This window comes from Mus musculus, chromosome X, assembly GCF_000001635.26.
Source record: "Mus musculus strain C57BL/6J chromosome X, GRCm38.p6 C57BL/6J".
In the NCBI taxonomy this organism is placed as follows: Eukaryota; Metazoa; Chordata; class Mammalia; order Rodentia; family Muridae; genus Mus; species Mus musculus.
The window spans coordinates 133,579,015-133,594,705 of record NC_000086.7 but is presented as its reverse complement, the minus strand read 5'-3'; the positions used below and the strand labels follow the sequence as shown (position 1 = coordinate 133,594,705).

The window sequence follows — 15,691 nt, the reverse complement described above, 5'->3', positions numbered from 1 at the left end:
GGTCCCTGCTAACTATTTTCAGGATAGGAAGCTTCCATGTTGAAGCAATTATATTTTCAATTGGATGTCAAATGCATATTAGATCGCTTTAAAACTACCCCAAAGCACTTGTAACTTGACTAATGCTTCTCAAGTTCCATTTTTTATTGCCTTTGATAAAGTGACACAGAATCCTTCATAGGTTTCTCCAACGTTTCTATTAGCTAGGACATGTATTTCCAATTTCAGGAGTTGTGTCAGTGGCCTGCTGTCTTGAGGATCAATCTAGATTTCTTTGTTCTTTCTGTATGTTTTAATCATTCCGTTAAGTTAAACTGTTATCTACAATTGCTCTGTTGTGGCGTTTTTTGCTAGTTTTAGTAGGTACCAGAAAAACCAGACTACATAGCTTTTGCTTATCCAGAGCTTTAAAAAGCAAGCAGAATACACATGAATTACATAATTACAAGTAGGATGAATGCTATGACAGAGAGCTTCTATGGCCCCTATCTTAGTCTACTGGATCATTGAGTGATTCCTTAAGAAAGTAAAATTCTAGTTGGGACTTCAGGAATAATGTTATCCACCATGAGTTGTGTTCATCTATTGGAAATAGGGACTCCATTGAAGAAAATAGATAACCTAACTAAACGGGAGTTTATTTTGCCTCTTACATAAGGAGAGTTCAGCTCTGATATGGTGGCTATATACTTTTAGCTATATACTAAGGTCCTTATATCTTTCTGTTTTGCAACCCATAGGCTCATTATTTTCATCCTTAGAGTTATTGCATTGTTACTAAGATAGATATCGGAGCTGTAGTCACTATGATTCTGTTCCAGATAGGACAAAGAAGGAAAAAATAAGGACACATAGTCTCACAGATAAACCAAGTTCTCTTTTAAGTTTTCATAACATTCTGCCTTTATAAGGTTGGTTTGATCCTAGGTATATGATCATGCCTGTCTAGAAGGAAGTGCAATAATTTTTTAATGAAGTACCTTATTCCTAATGTAAGTGGGGCTCTGTTTCTAATGATAAAAAAATCAGTAAAGTTATTTGTAAGCAGCTTTTGAAAATCTCTGCACCAGATGAGTAGAAGTTACTTAAGTGGGGATAATAATCAAAAAGTGTGTTTCATTTAAAGCTACTTTTTATTTGGGTGTATGTGAAGGAATATATGCCACATGTGCCAGGGTCTTTTAGAGACAGAAGAGGGCATCAGATTACCATGTGCTGAAGTTACAGTCACTTCTAAACACCTGCCATGGGTGCTAGCAGCCAAACTCCAGTCCTCTGGAAGATCAGTGAATACTTTTTTTTACCAGTGGTCCATCTCTTCAGCCCACTCCAAATTGTGCATTCTCAATTAGGCAAATGTGACTAATTTTAATGACATTTACCTTCTTTATAATCTTTGCAACAATATTCTCCATTATACTTTCCAGAAACTGACCCTGTTTTAGTTATAGATTGTCTTGCTCATGGGCTGATGAAGAGTAAGTTATGTAGGTGTGTAGTGGTATAATCCAGGAAGCTTTTCTGATTAATAGATCACTTGCTAGTATGTCGAATTAATGTTGCTAGTTAGAACTTGCAGTAGGTGGGACTCAGTTATGTTTTCCTATTTGAAAATCACTTCTAAAGAGGTAACACAAATGCTCTTGCAACTATAGCCTTAAACTACTTTAGTGTTGGAGTCTTTGATCATTAATATATTTGAGATAATGCACTCAAACTTTGAATCATAATAAAGAACTAGTGGTGTTGTTGACCACATTCATTGTGACTAGACACATAGAGAAATCCAACAGAGCCTCTCAGCTTCTCTAGTCTTCCAGGACTCTGAAACTTTTAGCTAAGCCTGAGTTGGCTTTTATTACTTTGGATGAGACCATGCATAGACTCTATTTTTGAAGCACATTGTTTGCCTTTATCTAAAAGGACAGCTGTTTTATTTCTCAAAGACAATAGCTATTGCTATACAAACTTTTACTGTTTGTATAAAACAACATATTCTGGTCTTTTTCTATTTGAATTACTTATTTACACATCACAATATAATTACTGTTGTCTGTTATGCCTCCTGCAACTTTGCAAGACTGATGTTTGGAGATTTATTTATTGTTTATTTATTTGTTGCCAGCTGCTTGGAAATTCTCTCATCAAAGTCCTGACAAAAATAATAAAACAATTATTGATTACTATCTAAATATCAGGAGCTTTATCTCCTACTTTCCTCTTCCTCCTTCTTCTCCTCCTCCTTTGCTTAAAACAACTATGTTTTCAAGTGAAGACGTCTCTGACATCATGATTTGTGTCCCTCTTAAAATTTATTCATCCACTTTGATTCTTTGTGTGTGTGTGTGTGTGTGTGTGTGTGTGTGTGTGTGTGTGATTTGTAAGGCCCGGGGATAACTTCAGGAGTAGGGGAGACTAGCTGACAAACTTAACAGTCAACTGTAGTCATGTGTATGTCTGAATTAAAACCACTTGCCTTAGGGCTATAGAGATAGCTCAGTGGTTAAGAGCTGTTGCTCCACGTTTAACTCGAAGCACCCACATGGTACCTTCAAGTCATCTGTAATGCAAGTTCCACGGGATAGCCATCCCTCTTTTGGCCTTCTCAGGTTTCAAGCATGCACTAATTCACTTACATACAGAGAAGCAAAACATTCAAGCACATAAACAGAAATACATCTTTTAAAAACCACCACCCACTTTCACTAATTTGTACATGGCAATGTGTTTGAATGATCACAAATAGGTGTAGATTTTAGAATTTTACATTTTTGCCTATTTTTAGGCCAATACTTTCAGATAAAGAAAGAAAATATCAAGTCACATAAATGCTTTTTAGGGGAACCCTAATAGGGAATTGGTAAGTCATTAGGGTGTTTAAACAAGAGTCAGTGTTCTGCCTATTTGTGGATGGGTGATGCAAAATGGCTCCTCTCTAGTTTCAAACCTCTGTCTAACACCCAGCTGTTGTAACTTTTCCAATATTAGCCCTTTTTTCTTTTCTTTTATTTGTTTTCTTCTTTTTCTTATGCAATCTATCTTTGTTGATATCAATGAGAGGCCTTTCTGTTGTGTTGTTCTCATGTTTGATATTACAGCGAATTTCTTTTTTTTTTTTTTTCCATTTTTTATTAGGTATTTAGCTCATTTACATTTCCAATGCTATACCAAAAGTCCCCCTTACCCACCCACCCCCACTCCCCTACCCACCCACTCCCCCCCTTTGGCCCTGGCATTCCCCTGTACCGGGGCACACAAAGTCTGCGTGTCCAATGGGCCTCTCTTTCCAGTGATGGCCGACTAGGCCATCTTTTGATACATATGCAGCTAGAGTCAAGAGCTCAGGGGTACTGGTTAGTTCATAATGTTGTTCCACCTATAGGGTTGAAGATCCCTTTAGCTCCTTGGGTACTTTCTCTAGCTCCTCCATTGGGAGCCCTGTGATCCATCCATTAGCTGACTGTGAGCATCCACTTCTGTGTTTGCTAGGCCCCGGCATAGTCTCACAAGAGACAGCTACGTCTGGGTCCTTTCAGTAAAATCTTGTACAGCGAATTTCTTTGCTAAACTTAAATTATGATTTATAGTACATTTAACCTGTCAGTATAAATCATGATCTTATATAGAAAATAGATATAAATATTTTAAGCTATGTTAGACTTTATTTTAATAATATTGACACATTTAATAATATTGATTTAGGAACAAAAATAATACAATTTCCATTGCATTCTGGAATTCTTGTCCTGATGGCTTCTGGAGAGTCTTGGTTTGATTTATACAAATAAAAGTCAATTATTGAACTGTGTTTTCACTTCTTTACCCCCAAATCTGACAGTCATTTTTATAGGTATTACCTGAAGAGTTATGAGATAAAGTTTTATTATTAGGAAAACTCAGAAGCTATAAATCTGGTAGTACTATTACAATCCTAGGGCCTCCAATAGAAAGCACGGGATTTAAATGAAACTGACATGAGGTATAGCCATTCTTTCATTCCTGTATTTGAGGTTTACACAAAGTTCCTTCTTTGCATGTACAAGCCTATTTTCATTACTTTTTTATATTTTTATGCCCCCCCCCCATGAACATATGCATGTTGCGCTGTGATAGGGTATTACATGACATCCTTTGGAATTTACAAGGAAGAGGCAGAGAAAAGGGTTTGACAAAGTCTTCAGGTTTTCACATGCATGGCTATTCATGCAGTTGGGATAGAAAACTGGGCTTGCATTTGAAGACTTGTTCTTTCTCTGGGGCAGGCACTTTTCTTGTTGGTGATGGTGCTCTTTTGTTATTGTCTTTCAAATATGCAAAATTCTGAGTGCTTCATTCTTAAGCACTGAAATGGTTCATTAAATACCCATATTAAAGATGTTGGTGATGTTTTTATACAGGTGTTTTTCTTTAGTCAGATTTTAAATAGTACATGGTTGTTCAGTGGTCAGGCAGATGTTAATCCCATGCTTTGCCAAAACAGTCTTTATAGAAAACTCCTCTTAGAGCCAAATGAAAGACTTAGCCCTCAATATACCTGAGCTGAAAAGATAAAAATATGTTATTATAATAATTGTGAATTTGAACTATTGAGATCTTCTATGGTAGGATTAAAGCAGTCAACAAAATCTTTATTTTTGGTAGCATAAGATGGACTATACATATTTTTGAGTGTGAACTGTGATATTTTAATATCTGTATGTAACATGTATTATTTAAATCAATATAATAAGCATTTTGACCTACTCATTCCTTAGAGTCTTCAATTCCTCTGTCTCTTCTAGATCCTCTCAAATATACAATATGTTGTTGCACATTGTAGTTCCACTTGTCATGCTTCTTTACCTACTCCTCTCATTCCTTATCCTTGCCTTTCCTGGTTTCTAATGGCTACTTTTCTCCTTTTGTAGTTTCCATATATAAAGGACAGCATGTGACACTTGATTTTCCAGTTTCAGCTCCATGTAGCTCTTTTGCTCAGTGTAGCACTTCAATTTCATTTACTTTGTCTCAAAGGATAGAATTTCATTTTTGTTAATGGCTATGTAATTCCAGTATTCCAGTAAGCATACATATCATGCTTTCTTTATCCATTCATCTGTTGATGGGTAGCTACGGTGATTCTGTATCTTGGCTAATGCCATACTAAAATAATATACTTGGTTTTGTAGGGAACCTTATTATTTTATTTTCTCTGAATATATGTCCAGAAATGAGAGGTAGATTAGATAGAGGTTTTTTTTTCTGTTTTAAATTTATTTCTTAGGAACATTCTATTTTGTTCTCTCTAATAGCTGTTATAATTTGCATTCCTACTAGCTATATATATATTTCATTAGGAAGCAGGTCCTTAATAAAAGTGAAGATTAAAGCAAATAGGGAGAAATAGCTTATTTGTGGCTAATTAAATGAACCCCAACATATAAGTCGTGTGTGTGTGTGTGTGTGTGTGTGTGTGTGTGTGTGTGTGTGTATGTTTGTAATTGAGGCTCGTGAGTTCTCTGGAAATGAAGGAGTCATAGTGTTTCTGTTGGGAAATCTAGTCATAGAGATGTCATAATGAAGTGACTGAGATAACTGCTGGTGAGAGAGAAATTATGTATTAGGTTTTCAAAGAGAATGCATAGTAATCTAAATGGATACGCCGTGTATCGTGTATCACTTGATAAGGTGGAAAGTGGTTGATAGTGTTATTAGGAACAATGGGCAAGTTTCTTTGATTGAGTGAACACTGGGTTTCCTCCACTGCTTCCAGTCTTGTGCTGAATGCACTTTCAAACATGGGTCAATTTTAGCAGTAGGTGTTGATAAAATTGCTGACTCTCCACACCTTAGCACTTAGGACATTTAAAAATATTTTTTTCTTCATAACTTGTTTCTCTTTAGGATTTTGTCTTGTCACCAGTAGGAACAGCAAGCAAGGACAAAAAAAAAAAAAAAGGAGTGTTTAGAGAAGGACCTATAGCTTTCTAAAAATCTATTTTTTCCACAGTTGTCCCCAAAGATAATGTAGGACTATCCAAAGTGCTGTTTCCCAAAAGGACCTATGGATTTTGAGAAACCAGAACTGAGTTGTTTCGTGATTCCTGGAAAAAGCTGATGAAATTGACATCTTCCTTTTCTTCTTACAGACCAGAATGAAGGATTTCATTGCAGGGAAGAATGCCGGATTCTTGGCCACTCTGATAGATGCTGGATGCCTCGGAATCCCATGCCCACCCGCTCCAAGTCACCTGAGCACGTGAGGAACATCATCGCTCTGTCCATTGAAGCTACTGCTGCTGATGTTGAGGCTTATGACGACTGCGGCCCCACCAAGCGGACTTTCGCGACCTTTGGAAAAGATGTCAGTAGCCACCGGGCTGAGGAGCGTCCCATCCTGAAAGGCAAGCGGACTGTCGATGTGACCATCTGCAGCCCCAAAGTCAACAGCGCTATCCGGGAGGCAGGCAATGGGTGTGAAGCTATTAGCCCTGTCACCTCCCCACTCCACCTGAAGAGCCCTCTGCCCACCAAGCCTTCTATATCTTACACCGTCGCCCTGGCTCCTCCAGCTCACGATCTGGAGCACCATGCCAACAGTGGCGCCTCTCGTCCTTCTGAGGCTGAGCCCCGTGGAGCCGACAACGAGAAAGTGATGCATGAGGTCAACCCTATTCGGAAGGATGGTCGTGACAAGGAATCTCCTAGCGTGAAGCGTCTGAAGGATATCGTTCTCTAAAGCCATCTGGGTTCGAGGAAGAGAGAACAGAAACCACACTGGCTAGTGAAGATGTAGCAGCTGCTCATTTTAATTGCTCACCAATGGTTGGCTCTTGAGTGGCTGCATTGCAGAGCTTTCCCTAAATGTATTGTGTATAAGTGACTATCATTCTGTGACAATCCCTCTCGTTTCAACAGGCAGTAGGGGTGTTCAGTTGGAGCAAATTAGCTTTGGCTTGAGTTGTACATGAGGCCTTGATGTTGGGGAAACAGAGGCAAATTCAGTTGTGAAAAAGTATTATGTATTAAGTGTTTGAATTTATATATTTTTATATGTCAAAATGATAATATAAATTACCATTGTTTGTGAAGAATTACATTTAAAAAAAGCAAAAAGAAAAAAAAAGAAAAAAAAAAACAACAACAAAGCTCTGGACACCTTTAAGAAGCTCGCCACTGTTTTTTTGTAGTGTAGACAAGTTACTGGTCATTTATTGTGTACAATTCATTGTTTCAGTGATGTGAAATCGAGCCCCCAAAAGGTTGTTTCTGAAGCTCGAGTACTTTCCAATGCCGCTACTTTGCTGTGGATGCCCCTGCTTTAAGAACCCTTTTGCTAGCTGTGCTGTTGTTGTATTTGATATTGCAAATTGCTATGTGTGTGGTGATGGCAAAAGGCTTTTAAAGGTTGATGTTTTCTTTTCTTAAAAAAACTAATAAAAATACAGATAAAAAAAATATCAAACAAACAAAATGCGAACAATGGAGGCAGCAAATGAGTTTAGCGACACCATGCCTAGAGGTCGAGGACTTGGTGGCTGCACACATGGTGTGATTGCTCACCACGTTGAGGAGGATTTCTCCCGCCTTTCAGTCTTCTGCCTCGGTCTGTCGCTAGATCATTGTAGAAAGTCATTTTTGGATTTGCTGCTATCTAATTTGCAGTTGTCAGAAATACTGTGCTGAAAATTTTATGAGATACATTATATATTTTTTTTCTAATTTTCAGGCCCTGCACAGGAAAGTTACTCCCAAAGTTATCAGTTTTCAGGCTGAGAAATTCCCTGTCTCCAATCATCTAAAACTCATGCAACATGACTGAGTCTATTTTTGAGATCTAAATTACCATCTTTTTAGATACACACTTCCTGATTCAGTGTTTTCCCAATCATGATTGGACTTAGATGGTAAAGTGCATCATGGGCTGGAATCAAGGGCTCCATATTGCTCTTTATCTTACTTATAAATAATGATAGAGTAAGCAGTATGAAGTGTACACATACGTAAAGACAGGTGATAACATCACTAATCTAATTACTGTGCCTTCTAAATGGAGACACTCAGACACTTGAACGCATCTTTTTATGACTAATACTTTTTTGATTAAAAATGTGAACAAGAAATTATTAAGACAAAACTTCTTTAGATTTAGCTAACTCTTTTTATTTTCTGTAGGCTAGGAATATGCCTTTTAACACTAACAAACCGGACATTCTTTTTGTTGTTATTGTTTTAACACTGCACAAGTGCCCCTATTTTATCATGTCTATTAATATTCACTAGCCAACATAGTATTCTTGCAGCCTAAGAGTTCATTATTTAAAATAAACTAAACAAACATGTCACCTTTCCTCTGCCTTTGTCTTAAAAGAATTGTTTCTAAAGAACAAGTTTTTTTGGTTCTTCTCTCTTTTGTAATTCAAGAATACTTAAAAAGAAAGGCTAGAAGTTAGAGCGCTAGAATTCAAAAGAGAATTTATTTTCTTAAGTTTAGTAGATACAGTCAGCTTTTTGAAATGTTTTCATTATTTTTATCTGAGTTCCTAGCTTTATACATTACTAGGAATACTTTCTTTTGTGGGAGGTGGGAGGGTCTTAAGGGAGGGGGTGGGTAAGGCACTGGGGATGGGGTTAGGTAAGGGAGAAGATTTCTGGAAAAAAAAGACACCTATAATGAAGCTACAAATCCATCCTCATTTCCTATTCTGTACTGAATACTACCTCATGCAAAATATTGGCATGGCTGCAAATTTCCCCCTGACACTGACAGAGATCAGTTGTCCTTCCATCTTCTTCTTGCCTTAGTTAATTTTCTCTCATATATTTTCTCCTATTCTGATTTACTTTATTTTAGTGTAGTAGATTATGAATTAGCTATTTATTTTTGTTCTTCCAGATGACTATTTAATGAACACGTTCAGCTTTTTACAAGTGTCCTTTAAGTTAGGAAGACTGCCTATAGAATTTCCACTGCTCTTCACCATGATCCATCTGATAGTATCTTGTTAGCTAGCGCCTCAAGGTCACTTTGTAGTCAGACTGTACAGTTTTCTACAGGTGTATTTCTTACTAGAGAGTTTGAAAGATTGTGGAAGATGGAAATGGAAGGTTGGAATGTAGAGCAGCCACTGCCTGCAATAGTCTTACCAGCCACTTAAAAACAGTAGCGGTGGCATTGATTTTTTTTGCCTTTTACCTTTTTTTAAAAAAGCAACTAAATTTCTTAAATTTTATCCCCAGAATTTACTTTCAAGCTTTAGATTCATCCTTTTACCCTATCTAAAACATTGTTCTCAGTGGGCAGTCAGATGTTTTTTTTCTGTTTCTAAACTATTATGTTCAGAGAATTTTTCTCATTAAGGAAATTCCCCCTGCCCCCTCCAACCCTCCAATTGTCTGATGGAAGTACAAGTGCATCCTAGGAGGGCGGGTTCTAAGGGCAGGCTGTGCTTGCAAATCGGACTTTTGCACAAGGGTCTTAAATTTCCCACCAAATTGGGATTCTTCCCCTCCCCTTTTAATACATGTGATGAAAGGCTACCTAGGCCAATGGGGCAATTATCTTTTCCTCTTTATTTATTTATTTTTCTGCAAACATGTTACACACAAATGGGAACAATTTTAGTTCCCAAGTCCTAGGGAATTCTACTCATTCTGATGTCCCTTGGTCATGAAGTGTAACATGCTTAAATTTTTTCTGGCCAGGTAAACGTCTTTATTCAGTATAGGGAATCTAGTTTGCATTGATTGATTGCTTTCTCACAAACATAGGAACATGCTATTCAGTAAGACATAGGGAGAAGTGATCCACAATGCCCTGTGGAAAGTTTTCTTTTCCCTACGCAGACTAGTAAATGAAACTGTTCAGATTGAAACTTAGAGTTCCGTTGATCCTCTGAAGCCAGTAGAAAAAGTGAAGGTTTATCTTGGTACTGAATAGATAGTGGGCTTTGGAATTCAGTACTTCCTGCAGAACAGTGGTTCTCAAAATACTGTCTCAGAGCAACATCACTTAGGAACTTGTTAGAAATGATAATTCTCTATCCCTGCCTAGAATGACTGTATAAGAAATACTAAGGAACTGGCCCAGAAACCCATATAAATCAGAGGCCCATTCAAGTTTGAGGGCTTGTAAAAGCACAGGTTTGTAGAGCCTAATCCTTAGAGTTTATTATTCAGTTGTTTTGTGGTAGGAACTCTTTTCCTATCTACAGATGCCTAGGAGATACTGAGGAGACAATGCTCCAGAGGAAACTTGCCTCATAGGACTAACTGCATCTAAAGTGGCCATTTATACAGATTTGTTGATGTGGTGACCACCTGATCACTAATGAAAGATGTAGTTCTGAACTCTGAAACTGGAAAGTACCCAGAGTACCTTCCAGATGCTGTCATCTCAGCATATGGCTGGTAGAGGGGAATTCAGATGACTTTTCCTCTACATCTCCCATTTCACTCAAAAGGAAACACAAATGGTTCACTTGACGTGGCAAAGACAAGGAGCAGTTTGGGGAGAGGCAGGGATGGAAGGAATAGCTTTTTTGGGCATTCAAGGTGGAGAAAGGATTATTACTGTATATAATCCATTTTATGGGGATCATTTTGATGTCAAATGTTCCCCCAAGACACTCTCAGCAAGTCTGGTCCACTTGGCTCTTTTCACAGGGTAATAAAACCCTTCTGACTTTGACAAACTGGCATAAATGAGCTGAAGAAGTCCATTGTATACAGTCCTAGTGTTTGCCTTCTTGGTAAAATTACATTTTAAGGATGTCATTTCATGAGTCAAATTGTATCTGCTGACACTAAAGTGTATTGAGATGTTGTTCTTTAGTTTAAGTATGTATCAAAGTAATATTCAAAGGGGATGTTATGGGGGTGGGACTGGGACTGGGTGGCTTTATATTGATATTGAAATATTCCAGAGCAAAACACATTGTCCTAATGAAGTTGTTACAGCTCTCTTTGTTTTCTTGTGAAGCTGGAATTGGCCTGTGGGCCTCTTGTTGTGCAAAAGTGAATTAATTTCAAATAGGAATCACATTGCTTTTGTAAAACAAAGAAAATCAACCACCTTGTCTGAAGTATAAGTTGTAAGGCTCTCTTGGTAAGGAACAACCCAGAAACACCTGACCTTGATTGGAAAGCATTGTAGGTCATTAGGGAAATCTGATGATGCTGACTGGTGTTCCAGCTGTGTTGGCAATTAAAGATGACCTTGTTACTAACTGAATGTTGCTGTCAACTTTAGCAAACAAACCAGCTAACACCTTTACAGCACCAGTTAAGAAGATGTTTACTGGCACTGGTTGGTATTCAGCTGAGGAAGGCTAAGATACAGACTAAGGACCAAGAGCCAGACTAGGTCTAGCTAGAAATTCAGCAACAAATACCTCCTTGTGCTATTTGAATGCTAAGGTATTAGTTGCAAAAGGCTTACGCCTTCGCTCCTCTAGTGAGGGGAATGAGCCTGATGACACTATTACTGTTTACCTGTCAAACCAGGGTGGCGATTTAGAAGGATGCAAGTACAGTATGTCTCATTAAGCAGTCTCTGTTGCTGATTATATGAAGATGAAATGGTTGTATATGCTGATCTGTATGTTATGTACATTTTCACAGTGATTGAATCATTGTAAAAACAAAAAAGACAAAAAAGAATCACCACTCTGTCTATTTTATGAAGATGATAAAGCAGCTTTATTAAATTATTACAGTTCTGTTTTAAATGGTGTTACCTGCCACATTGTTTCCTTTTATCTGGTGGTTCCCTGTTTTCCTCTTAAATGTGTTTTCTCTGCTTCAAAAGTTTAATGCATTTTAGTATTAAAGGCTATTATGGAAAAAGTAATGAAGTTTTGGTGAAATGTGTCTTGGAGAGTGTTTTCTTGTTTTGTTTTTTGTTTTCATTGACTGAGAGTGGAAGCTTCTCAGAGCCTGGAATTAACCAGTTCTTGATGGAGTTACTGATGTTCGGGCAAAGACTCTCATTTGCCTTTCCTATTTCATACAACATTCAACTTCCTAACAAAGGGGCTTCTTCCCCATCCAGTAAATCCAGTTATTTACATTGCAACCCCTCCTACTACCAGCACTATCAATACCATTATAAGAAGGAAGGAGACCCAGTTTACATCGGGGATGCAGAAGATTTTCCCATGTGCCATTTTAAACAAGCACACTAAAATTATTCTTTAAAATAAACCATTTCAGGAGCAACTGCACAGTGGGACTTCTCTGTAGAATTAATTTTTTTTAAAGGGCAAGCTATAGCTAAGGCTGTCAGTAGGGAAAAAGAGAGTGTAAAACAAAGATGACCTGGCTGCCCCTCGATGCCTTCAGGTTTAAAAATGAAGCATCAGGAGAGGTTTTGACTTTGTACATAACAAGACTGCAGAGAAAGCCCCGACAAGCACTCTTTATTCAAACAATTATTCCGTGGAACTTAACACTTGGGCTGTGAGTATTCATTCTGGCTGCAGCTGGAGGGGGTAGAGAGAGGAAGGGGGTGCACATCAGACTATTACAAATAGTGCTTTTAGTGGTTAAAGGCTAAATTGCTTCAGCATGACCTATTCTTTCCAGACAATTAAAAGTGATCTCAAGGAAATCCACTGTCCTCCTGGATCTCCATCTTCCTATTATCTCTGCTCACCTGTATTAAATTGAGATTGTATCTTATTCCCCAGAATTAGCCCTAGAGTCAAAGCAATAGCAAGAGATTTGGTACTGCATTTTAATAGGTGTTTTATCAGAATGCAAACAGACATGCTGGGGCACTGGGATTCCGTACACTGGTATATGTACAGATGTTCACATGTCCTCACAGATGGACAGACATATTGAAAAGAGGCTGCTCTGTCACTGGCCTGGAAACTATTAAGACACAGGGGGTCAAGGGGATGCTTCTGGGTTAGCCTTCACCAAAAGCACAAAGAGAATATGTTTCTTGGAGTATTTTCCATCAAGATAGATAGATAGATAGATAGATAGATAGATAGATAGATAGATATAGAGTCAGGGAAGAGGTACAGAGCAAAAACGTCAACCCCTTTTTAGGAACAAAGAAGAGAAAATTCTCATATGAAGAGCCTTCACATGTGTAAGAAATGCACACCCAAGGTCATAACCATATCCATTGCCTATCTATGGGAAACTGGCAGTATTATACAAGCATAAACTCAAATACTCTCAAGTTTGTAATCCAAACCAAAACAAACTATTGCTTCTATAAGGGTGCTCCTCCATCCCCCTTCCTGCCTCAGTGCCCTGGAATTCCCCTACACTAGGTCATTGAGCCTCCACAGAACCAAGGGACTCCCCTCCCATTGATGTCAATAAGGCCATCCTCTGCTACATATGTAGCTGGAGCTATGGGTCCCTCCATGTGTACTCTTTGGTTGGTGGTTTAGTCCTTGGGAACTCTTGAGGTTCTGGTTGGTTGATATTTTTCTTCCTATGGGATTACAAACCTCTTCAGTTTCTTCAGTTCTTTCTCTAACTCCTCCAATGGGGACCCTGTGCTCAGTCCAATGGTTGACTGAGAGTATCCACTTCTAAGTATTTGTCAGGCACTGGCAGAGCCTCTCAGGAGACAGCTATACCAGGCTCCTGTCAGCAAGCACTTGTTGGCATCCTCAATAGTGTCTTGGTTTGGTGTTTGTATATGGGATGGATCCCCAGGTGGGGCAGTCTCTGGATAGCCTTTCCTTCAGTCTCTGCTCCACTCTTTGTCCCTGCAATTCCTTTTGACAGGAGCAATTCTGGATTAATATTTTTGAGATGGGTGGGTGGCCCTATCCCTCAACAGAGGACCATGCCTATCCACTGGATATGGTCTCTATAAGTTCTCTCTCCCCTTTGTTGGGTATTTCAGCTAGTGTCCTCCTATTGGGTCCTGGAAATCTCTTGGACCACTGGCATCTGGGGCTTTCTAGTGGCTACCCCCAGTTCCCCATCCCCCATGGCTACACACCTCCATTTAGTTTCCTGACTTTCTGTATATCATACCCCCTCTGTGTCTTCTCCTATCCCTGATCCTTCCCGCTTCTTTCCCCTTCCCCTCCTCTCTTCCTCCCAAGTCCCTCCCACCCTTTTATTTTCTTCCACCTTCTGAGTAGGACTGAAGAATTCACACTTTGGTTTTCCTTCTTCTTGGGTTTCATATGGTCTGTGAGTTGTATTGTGGGTATGCTAATCTTCTTTTGCCTAGTATCTACTTATCAGTGGGTACATACCATGTGTGTTCTTTTGTGACTGGGTTACCTCTCTCAGGGTGATATTTTCTAGTTCTATCCATTGCCTAAAGAATTTCACGAAGTCATTGTTTTTAGTAGCGGGGTAGTATTCTGTTGTGTAAAGGTACCATATTTTCTGTATCCTTTCCTCTGTTGAAGGATACCTGGTTTGTTTCTAGCTTCTAGCTATTATAAATAAGGCTGCTATGAACATAGTGGAGCATGTGTCCTTGTTATATGTTGGAGCATCTTTTGGGTATATGCCCAGGAGTGGTATAGCTGGGTCCTCAGATAGTACTATGGCCAGTTCTCTGAGGAACAGCCAGACTGATTTCTGGAGTGGTTGTACAAGCTTGCAGTCCCACCAGCAAGTAAGGAGTGTTCCTCTTTCTCCACATGAGTTTTTGATCTTATCTGTTCTGACTGGTGTGAGGTAGAATCTCAGGGTTGTTTTGATTTGCATATCCCTGACTACTAAGGATGTTGAACATTTCTTTCTTCCTTCCTTCCTTCCTTCCTTTCTTTCTTTCTTTCTTTCTTTCTTTCTTTCTTTCTTTCTTTCTTTCTTTCTTTCTTTCTTTTCCTTTACCTTATTATTTTTTTTACAGTTCTTATTTTTTAATTAAATATTTTCTTTATTTACATTTCTTGTTTTTTTGGTTTTTTGCTTTTTAATTTACATTTAAATTGTTGTCCTCTTTCCTGTTTTCTCGTCTTAAAACCTTCTATCCCGCCGGGCGTGGTGGCGCACGCCTTTAGTCCCAGCACCTGGGAGGCAGAAGCAGGCAGATTTCTGAGTTCAAGGCCAGCCTGGTCTACAGAGCGAGTTCCAGGACAGCCAGGACTACACAGAGAAACCCTGTCTCAAAAAACCAAACCAAACCAAACCAAACCAAACTAAACCAAAAAAAACCTTCTATCCCAACTCCCTTCCCCTGCTTCTATGAAGGCGTTCCCCCACCCACCTAACCACTCTCACTTCCCCGGCCTGGCATTCCCCTAAACTAGGACATCAAGCCTTCAAAGGACCAAGAACCTCTACTCTCACTGATGTCTGACAAGGCAACTGCTACATATGTGACTGGAGCCATGGGTCCATCCATGTATACACTTTGGTTGGTGTTTAGTGCCTGTGAACTCAGGGGGTACTGGTTGGTTGATATTGTTCCTCCTATGGGGCTGCAAATCCCTTCATCTCCTTCAGACCTTTCTTCTCTAACTTCTCCATTGGGTATCCCATGCTCAGTCCAATGGTTGGCTGTGAGCATCCACCTCTGTATTTGTCAGGCTCTGGCAGAGCCTCTCAGGGGACAGCTATATCTGGCTCCTGTCAGCAAGTACTTCTTGGCAACCACAATGGTTTCTGGGTTTGTTGACTGTATATGGGATGGATCCCCAGGTGGAGCAGTCTCTGGATGGCCTTTCCTTCAGTCTCTGATCCACGCTTTGTCTTTGTATCTCCTCCCGTGGGTATT

The 15,691-nt window shown here is 39.1% G+C and overlaps 1 protein-coding gene across 6 annotated transcripts in view; it reads left to right on the top strand.

The window, feature by feature from the left end:
* The window catches only part of Pcdh19 (protocadherin 19), a 106,185-nt gene extending 94,339 nt beyond the window's left edge, over nt 1-11,846 (top strand). For 4 of the 6 annotated variants that reach the window (XM_006528557.4, XM_006528559.4, XM_006528558.4 and 1 more), the window contains one exon: nt 6,129-11,834. In XM_006528557.4, coding sequence (XP_006528620.1) covers nt 6,129-6,718 — 590 coding nt within the window. In that variant the 3' untranslated portion in view covers nt 6,719-11,834. Of the gene's footprint in view, nt 1-6,128 lie in introns of all 6 variants that reach the window. The other 2 variants (NM_001105246.1, NM_001105245.1) reach the window with 1 other exon arrangement.
* The last annotated feature ends 3,845 nt before the right edge of the window (nt 11,847-15,691 follow it).